At 40.9% G+C, this 10000-nt stretch overlaps 1 protein-coding gene across 1 annotated transcript in view; it reads right to left on the reverse strand.

The window, feature by feature from the left end:
- Positions 1 to 1387: 1387 nt before the first annotated feature.
- Positions 1388 to 10000, reverse strand: part of LOC119577723 (histone H3.v1-like) — a 14624-nt gene continuing 6011 nt past the window's right edge. The window contains exon 3 of the mRNA XM_037925280.1: positions 1388 to 1727. Within this exon, the coding sequence (XP_037781208.1) occupies positions 1512 to 1727 (216 nt within the window). The 3' untranslated portion in view covers positions 1388 to 1511. The remainder of the gene's footprint in view (positions 1728 to 10000) is intronic.

Here is a 10000-nt window from a genome sequence, read left to right on the forward strand (position 1 = left end):
GAAAGCTGTAGTTCCTCAACTATGAGGTTTCTGACAGTAAAGCCAAGTCTGTACCAAGTACCACAGAAGGAAGGCAACCAGGTCCTATTACAAGGAGTGTGATGTATATTCCTGCAGGGTTATATCTTATTATCGTCCCGTCCTTCTTTTCACTGCGATTGCTTTCAGTGTATTCTCTTGCATAAAACGAATGTTCTTGTCCTGGTGCAAAGGGTTGCAGTGCCTTGCTGAATGGGTTATACCATGGGAAACTAAATTATTTTCACTTCAATAATCATTTTAGAACAAATCGAATACTTTTTCATCTCCCATAAAACCCATTTAGTGAAAGTAATCTTGGCACTAACAAATAATGCAGTTCATAATTAAATGTACTGAACATTTTAGAGTAAGGGGAATGAAAGGAATTGAAAGAATTGGTTGTAGAAAATAGTATAAAGTAAAGGGTATACGAGGAACTTTCATGAAAAGAATTCTGAGTACATTTAACCTAGCAAATGTTATGTGTAGATGCCCATGTTATTCGTGAAAGGATGGGTTCTAAAGTCTTTCTGAAGATTAACCCCAAAGAACGCCAAAACCGATTGCTAGTCTGCCCCCAGTTGTCCAAAAAGCAAATATTAATTGGCATTTTAAGAGTTCGATTTTACTCATCAGAAGATGAGAAAAATTTACTACAAATACGGAATGTGCATTTACATATATTCTAAGTATCTACATGTAGAAATAGATAAAAAACAAACAAAACACAATGATGGACTAGGAATCTTGGCTGCAACACAGTACTAGAATCACTAACTGAAACTCATTCATTTCCATTCATAAAAAGAGGGATACAGGTAAACACAATTATATGGTTGGCTGAGGGAGAGATTTACAAAGGACAAAGGGCATCATGGTATCACGGTATCAGCGGAAACGAAACTTCCCAAATATTATCAGTTATATTAGTGGGTACCACATGGAACTCACTGATAACAGAATAGTCATGGGGAAAAGTACCTATGAGTTTTGAAAAAAAAAAATCTTGCATGATTGTGGTGAATAGTAATGTATATACATTATGGAAGAACTATGATAATTTCGATAATTAGTAGTACAAGGGTTAAGATTAAAGAAACGCAGAAACACGGGAATAAATTAACACATACATACGCACAATATCTCTATATATGTTCTTAAATATATTGTTAAATATATTCCTGGATTATAGCCTAATCAAACAGCCATAATAATAATATTAATAATAAGTAAATAAAATAAATAAATAAATAAATAATAAAGGTGATTAGGATCTTACATATAAGGATTTTTTCTGAAGGTCCCCCATGATAAATACCTTCAGGTTGGGGGCAATTCTACTAACTCAGCAAATTGTGGATTCAGGCGCCGCATATACTGGCCTCTCTACTTGCTTAAAACAGAAAACTGAACACAACTTCATTAAAACCGGGAAGCTCCTACATCATCATTATCATAGCGTCTATCACCATCATCAACAGCATTAATCATCAACACCATCCTTCCCCTCCCCCCCCCCTCACCTTGACCATCTTGTGTATCTGCCAGTAATCAGAAGACAAGTCAGTTGACTGCTGATCCATCTGGTACAAGTCCTCCTCCTCCTCGTCCTCCTCCTCTTCCTCCTCCTCCTCCTCCAGCTCGTCTCCTGCGCCTTCTGCCTGTTGGTGCTGCTGTTCCTCCTGAGACGTCTTCATGTTCTCCAGCTGTTAGGGAGAGAGATGTAGGGTCTGTAATTCTTAAATGTCTGATCGCGCGCGCGCGTGTGTGTGTGTGTGTGTGTGTGCGTGTGTGTGTGAATCTACAGTCAGGATTCCAGTATTAAAATGATGATTGTTGGTACACATTTGTTAGATTAGTGTTCCTCTCCTTGGCTGTGTGTGTGTGTGTGTGTGCGTGTATGTGTGTGTGTGTGTGTGTGTGTGTGTGTGTGTGTGTGTGTGTGTGTGTGTGTGTGTGTGTGTGTGTGTGTGTGTGTGTGTGTGTGTGTATATACATATACATATATATAAATATATATACATACACACATAAGTGTATACATATATATATCATCATCAATAACGGTATGCTCATGTTTGAGCAGCCGTGGACCTCTCCACCATCCTTCGCCACTAAACTCGATCTTATGCTTTTCTTTCCACTTGTACCATCGACAGCCCACAAATATCTTTGATATTGTCGCTCAGTCTTGTCTTCGGTTTGCCTCTTCCTCTGTTTCCTATCACCATCCCTGTCAGCAAGTTTTTCTCAATACTTTTACTTCTCATTACATGACCAATAAACTTTAATTTCCTTTTGTTCAAGATGTCCAACAGTCGGTCTTTACAATTTATTTTTCTCAGCACTTCATCATTCGTCTTCTTTTCTATCCAGCTAATATGCAGTACTCGTCTGTAACACCACATTTCAAAACTATTGATCTTTTTCTTGTCTATCTACTTCAACACCCAACACTCAGAACCATATGATGCAATTGGGAAAACTAATGAGTTCAATAACCTCAGCTTTGTCCGTAAGGTAATGCTTCGGTCTTTCCAGATGTTATTGAGAGCAACTGTGGCATTTTTGGCAATGGTAATTCTTCTTTTTATCTCCGGTGAATCATCATATGTATTAGTTAAAACAGCTCCAAGATAAGTGAACTCTTTCACATTTTCCACAATCATTCCATTGATTGATCATGTTCATCATTGTTCATTGCCGGTTATCTTTGAATCTTCATGATCTTAGTTTTTTTGGCATTAAGAAATAAGCCAGCCTTTTCGCTTGTTTCTCTAACTTTATCTAGTAGTTGTTGTAGTTCAGTGATACTGCTGGCAATCAAAACTATATCATCGGCGTACCTCAGATTTGATATTTTGTATCCTCCAACATCCACAGTTCCTTCAAAATTCTCCAGAGCACCTCTCATAAACATATATATATATACATATATAAATATACATACATATATAAATATGTACATATATGGGGACGCGGTGGCCGAATGGTTAGAGCGTCTGACTCAAGACTGTCACGACGGTAATCTGAGTTCGAGGGTTCGAGTCACCGGCCGGCGCGTTGTTTCCCTTGGGCAAGGAACTTCACCTCGATTGCCTACCTAGCCACTGGGTGGCCAAGCCAGCCCAAGTCAGTGCCGGGTAAATAGAGATGGTGACAAAAAAAAAAAAAAAAAAAAAAAAAAAAAAAAAAAAAAAAAAACACCGGGCGGAAGGCAATGGCAAACCACTGCTCTAAATTGCCAAGAACAATCATGGAAAGCCCATGATCGTCAAGGCTGCGGTGGCCGAATGGTTAGAGCATCAGGACTCAAGACTGTCACGACGGAAATCTGAGTTCGAGGGTTCGAGTCCCCGGGCCGGCGCGTTGTTCCCTTGGGCAAGGAACTTCACCTCGATTGCCTACCTAGCCACTGGGTGGCCAAGCCAGCCCAAGTCAGTGCTAGTCCCAAGCCCGGATAAAATAGAGAGAATGATTACCGAAAAAGGTAACACCGGCACTCTCCGTGGAAAGGAACTGGGGACCCTACCACGTACTCACTCCAAGAGCATCACAATATGAAAACTACAATTAAGTATCATGCTGTGACCACGGCGGCTCAGACATGAACCTACCGTTAAAAGAAGAAGATGTACATATATAAGGCCGCGGTGGCCGAGTGGTTAGAGCGTCGGACTCAAGACTGTCACGACGGCAATCTGAGTTCGAGGGTTCGAGTCACCGACCGGCGCGCTGTTCCCTTGGGCAAGGAACTTCACCTCGATTGCCTACCTAGCCACTGGGTGGCCAAGCCAGCCCAAGTCAGTGCTGGTCCCAAGCCAGAGAGAGAATGATTACCTAAAAAAAAAAAAAAAAAAAGGTAACACTGGCACTCTCCATGGAAAGGAACTGGGGACCCTACCACGTACTCACTCCAAGAGCATCGCATCATGAAAACTACAATTAGGTATCATGCTGTGACCACAGCGGTTCAAACATGAACCTACCGTTAAAAGAAAGAATGTACATATATACATACAGATATATATATATATATATATATATATATATATATATATATATATAATATATATGCACACACACACACACATATATATATATATATATATATATATATATATATATATATATATATATATATATACATATTTGTTTGTTCAACAGCCATTCTAATCATTCTCTCTATTTATCCGGGCTTGGGACCAGCACTGACTTGGTCACCCAGTGGCTAGGTAGGCAATCGAGGTGAAGTTCCTTGCCCAAGGGAACAACGCGCCGGCCGGTGACTCGAACCCTCGAACTCAGATTGCCGTCGTGGCAGTCTTGAGTCTGATTCTCTAACCATTCGGCCATCGCGGCCTTGACGATCATGGGCTTTCCATGATTTTTCTTGGCAATTTAGAGCGGTGGTTTGCCATTGCCATTGCCATCGCCCGGTGTTTTTATCGAGTCACCATCTCTATTTACCCGGCACTGACTTGAGCTGGCTTGGCCACCCAGTGGCTAGGCAGGCAATCGAGGTGAAGTTCCTTGCCCAAGGGAAACAACGCGCCGGCCGGTGACTCGAACCCTCGAACTCAGATTGCCGTCGTGACAGTCTTGAGTCTGATACTCTAACCATTCGGCCATCGCGACCTTATATATAAGTATATATACATATATATACATATATATACACATGCATATACACATATCCATATTTATATATGCATATATACATATTTGTATTTTTACATATATATATATATATGTATATATATATATATATATATATATATATATATATATATATATATATATATATATATATATATATGGGGGCCGCGGTGGCCGAATGGTTAGAGCGTCGGACTCAAGACTGTCACGACGGCAATCTGAGTTCGAGGGTTCGAGTCACCGGCCGGCGCGCTGTTTCCCTTGGGCAAGGAACTTCACCTCGATTGCCTACCTAGCCACTGGGTGGCCAAGCCAGCTCAAGTCAGTGCCGGGTAAATAGAGATGGTGACTCGATAAAAAAAAAAAAAAAAAAAAAAAAAAAAAAAAAAAAAAAAAAAAAAAAAACACCGGGCGGAAGGCAATGGCAAACCACCGCTCTAAATTGCTAAGAAAAAATCATAGAAGCCCATGATCGTCAAGGCCGCGGTGGCCGAATGGTTAGAGCGTCGGACTCAAGACTGTCACGACGGCAATCTGAATTCGAGGGTTCAAGTCACCGACCGCCACGTTGTTCCAATGGGCAAAGAACTTCACCTTGATTGCCTACCTAGCCACTGGGTGGCCAAAAGCCAGCCCAAGTCAAGTGCTGGTCCCAAGCCCGGATAAATAGAGAGAATGATTACCTAAAAAGGTACCACCGGCACTCTCCGTGGAAAGGAACTGGGGACCCTACCACGTACTCACTCCAAGAGCATCACAACATGAAAACTACAATTAAGTATCATGCTGTGACCACGGCGGCTCAGACATGAACCTGCCGTTAAAAGAAGATATATATATATACACATATAAACAAATAGATCTCAGCATCATTCAGGTATATGCACCAACGACTGCAAGTAGTGGAGAAGAGATTGATGAATTCTACGACACATTGGAGAAAGCTAAAACACAATGCAAGTCTACGGATGTCACAGTCATAATGGGGGACCTAAATGCAAAGGTAGGAAACGAGGCAGAAGGAGAAACAGTTGGAAAGTTTGGTCTTGGTACACAAAATGAAAGGGGAGAACAATGGGTTTAGTGGTATAAAGCAAATGAGTATGTATTAACCAATACATGGTATGAGCAACATTCACGAAGAATATGGACATGGCTGAGCCCGGGAGACGATCTTAAGAACCAGATTCACTACACTGCTATCAAGAAACGGTATAGGAGTGCAATTAAGCACTCAAAGGCATAGCCAGGAGCAGACTGTGGTAGTGATCATAACCCAGTCATATGCGAGTTAAAGGTTAAGCTTAAGACAATCAAGTCAGGAAAGACAACACCAAGAATGGATTATAGTGCTTTATTGAAAAAACAAACCATTTGAGAAGAATATGCGGTGGCTGTGCAAAATCGATTTAATGTGCTTGAAGACCAAGGAAATGCTAAGTGGGAAACATTTAAAGAGGCGCTGGTATCGGTAGCAAGAGAACTTATACCTAAACGTGAGAAAAAGTCAAAAAGCAAGTGGATGACGAATGAGATCTTGGACAGAATGCGCTCTAGGCAACAGCTTTAAAACCGCGGAAGCAGCGAGTACAAGCAAACGAGCAAAGGAATAAGAAAGAAATGTAGAGAAGCCAAAGAGATCTGGCTTAATGAACAATGTGAAGAAATTGAAAGACACAAAACCAACGAACCAGGCGCAATGTACAGAAAGATTAAGGAAGTAACGGGTTTTAAAGGTTGTTCTTCTACAGGATGCATAAAATCCAAGAATGGAGAAGTCTTAATGGAAAAGGACAAAATCCTTGAACGCTGGACAGAATACATCGGAACTTTTTGCTGATTATAGGGGCAACAAACCAGAAATAAGAAAGGCCATCGAGGGCCCGAAAATCTTAACATCAGAAGTTAGAGGTGCATCACAAAATATGAAGAGGAATAAGGCTGCAGGACCCGATGAAGTCGTCACCGAGATGATTGTTGTGCTGGAAGACTTTGGTATAGAGAAGCTTACCGAAGTTTTGAACGAGGTATATGACAGCGGACAAATCCCAGATCTCAGCAAATCTATTTTCGTAGCCCTCCCCAAGAAAGCTGGCGCAATTGAGTGTGAATTACACAGAACGATTAGCCTAATGAGCCATGTGATAAAAATTCTACTCCGCATCCTGATGATGAGAGCAAGAAGTAAGATAAAACCTGAGATAGGAAAAGAACAGTTTGGGTTCGTAAAAGATGCTGGCACAAAGAATGCGATCTTCATACTGAGAATACTATCAGAAAGAGCTATCGAGAAGGATTTATACGTGTGCTTTATTGATTATACAAAGGCTTTTGATAAAGTGCAACATGAAGAGCTCTTCAATATGCTAGGAAGTTTAGATCTGGATGGAAGTTCATACACCAACATTAGAAGAGGCGTTCGACAAGGATGTGTGCTTAGCCCAGATCTCTTTAACCTTTACAGTGAGATTATCCTTCGTGAAATATCAACATTACAGGGGATTCTTGTCGGAGGCCACAACTTAAGCAACTTGAGATATGCCGACGATACGGTGTTGATTGCAGAGTCAGAAGAAAAGTAGCAAGAGATACTAGACAAAGTGGTTGAAGCCAGCGAAAAGAAAGGGCTTACCATAAACTGTAGAAAGACAGAAAGTATGGTAATCAGCAAACAAAAAGTTGCTAAACAATGTAAGATACCGATTGGTGACATCTTGATAAAACAAGTACAGAAATTCAACTATCTTGGCAGCATGATAACGGAAGATGGCAAATATGATCAAGAAATTAGAAGACGAATTGGAATGGCAAAAGCTGCATTTGAAAAACTGGGCAAAATAATGAACAACAAAATTTCTATGTCAACAAAGATCAGAATGCTGAACTGTTATGTGTTTTCCATCCTCACGGATGGTAGCGAATGCTGGACTATTTTACAGGGTATGGAGAAACGAATTGAATCAGCAGAAATATGATTCTCAGGAGAATGATGAGAACATCTTGGACAGATAATATGTCAACCCAGGAAGTGCTGGAGAGAGCAGGAACAAAGCGTTTTCTTCTGAAGAACATCCGAAAGAGACAGTTGGAATTTTTGGGACACGTAATGCGAAATGAAGAGCTAGAACATCTTAGCATGACAGGCAAGATCTTTGGAAAAAGCAGCAGGGGCAGACAAAGACTAACGTACACAGCAAGCAAAAGTAGATGGACGAGTATAACGGAACGAGAAATTTTGAAGACCACAAAAGACAGGAAGAGTTGGAAATCCATGATCGCCAACGTCCTTGTGGGACAGGGCACTTGAGAGACAGTGAGATATATATACATATATACATATACATATATACATATAAATGTATAATATATATATATATAAATACATATACATTTTTATAAATATATATAAATATATATACATATATATAAATAAACATATACATCCAAATATATAAATATATATACATATATACATCTGTATACTTATATATGTATCTTCTTCTTTTAACGGTAGGTTCATGTCTGAGCCGCCGTGGTCACAGCATGATACTTAATTGTAGTTTTTTTTTTTTTTCATGTTGTGATGCTCTTGGAGTGAGTACGTGGTAGGGTCCCCAGTTCCTTTCCACGGAGAGTGCCGGTGTTACCTTTTAGGTAATCATTCTCTCTATTTTGGGCTTGGGACCAGCACTGACTTGGGCTGGCTTGGCCACCCAGTGGCTAGGTAGGCAATCGAGGTGAAGTTCCTTTGTCCAAGGGAACAACGCGCCGGCCTGTGACTCGAACCCTCGAACTCAGATTGCCGTCATGACAGTCTTGAGTCCGATGCTCTTACCATTCGGCCACCGCGGCCTTGACGATCATTGGCTTCCATGATTTTTCTTGGCAATTTAGAGCGGTGGTTTGCCATTGCCTTCCGCCCGGTGTTTTTATCGAGTCACCATCTCTATTTACCTGGCACTGACTTGGGCTGGCTTGGCCACCCAGTGGCTAGGTAGGCAATCGAGGTGAAGTTCCTTGCCCAAGGGAAACAACGCGCCGGCCGGTGACTCGAACCCTCGAACTCAGATTACCGTCGTGACATTCTTGAGTCCGACGCTCTAACCATTCGGCCACCGCGGCCCCAATATATATGTATACATGCATACATTTATATATACATATATATATATATGTATATATATATATACATACACACACATACACACACACACGCATATACATACACACACACACACACACACACACACACACACACACACATATATATATATATATATATATATATATATATATATATATATATATATATATATATATAGGCTGTTGGACATCTTGAACAGGAGGAAATTAAAGTTTATTGGTCATGTGATGAGAGGAAAAAGTCTTGAGAAAAACTTGCTGACAGGGATGGTGATAGGAAACAGAGGAAGAGGCAAACCGAAGACAAGACTGAGCGACAATATCAAAGATATTTGCGGGCTGTCGATGGTACAAGTGGAAAGAAAAGCGTAAGATCGAGTTTAGTGGCGAAGGATGGTGGAGAGGTCCACGGCTGCTCAAACATGAGCATACCGTTATTGATGATGATATATTCATATATACACATATATACATATACATGCATACATATATATACATATCATCATCAATAACGGTATGCTCATGTTTGAGCAGCCGTGGACCTCTCCACCATCCTTCGCCACCAAACTCGATCCTACGCTTCTCCCTCCGCTTGTACCACCGACAGCCCGCAAACATCTCTGATATTGTCGCTCAGTCCCGTCTTCGGCCCGCCCCCTCCTCTGTTTCCCATCACCATCCCTGTCAGCAAGTTTCTCTCAACACTTTCACTTCTCATCACATGACCAACAAACTTCAATTTCCTCTTGTTCAAGATGTCCAACAGTCGGTCCCCACAATTTATTTTTCTCAGCACTTCATCATTCGTCTTCTTCTCTGTCCAGCTAATACGCAGTACTCGTCTGTAACACCACATTTCAAAACTATTGATCTTTTTCTTGTCTATCTACTTCAACACCCAACACTCAGAACCATATGATGCAATTGGGAAAACCAACGAGTTCAACAACCTCAGCCCTGTCCGCAAGGCAATGCTTCGGTCCCTCCAGATGCTACTGAGAGCAACTGTGGCGCCCCTGGCAATGGTAATTCTTCTTTTTATCTCCGGTGAATCATCATATGCATCAGTCAAAACAGCTCCAAGATAAGTGAACTCTTTCACATTTTCCACAATCATATATATACATATACACATACATATATATTCATGTATATATATACGGCGGCGGTGGCCGAG

This window comes from Penaeus monodon, chromosome 10 (genome assembly GCF_015228065.2).
Source record: "Penaeus monodon isolate SGIC_2016 chromosome 10, NSTDA_Pmon_1, whole genome shotgun sequence".
NCBI lineage: Eukaryota > Metazoa > Arthropoda > Malacostraca > Decapoda > Penaeidae > Penaeus > Penaeus monodon.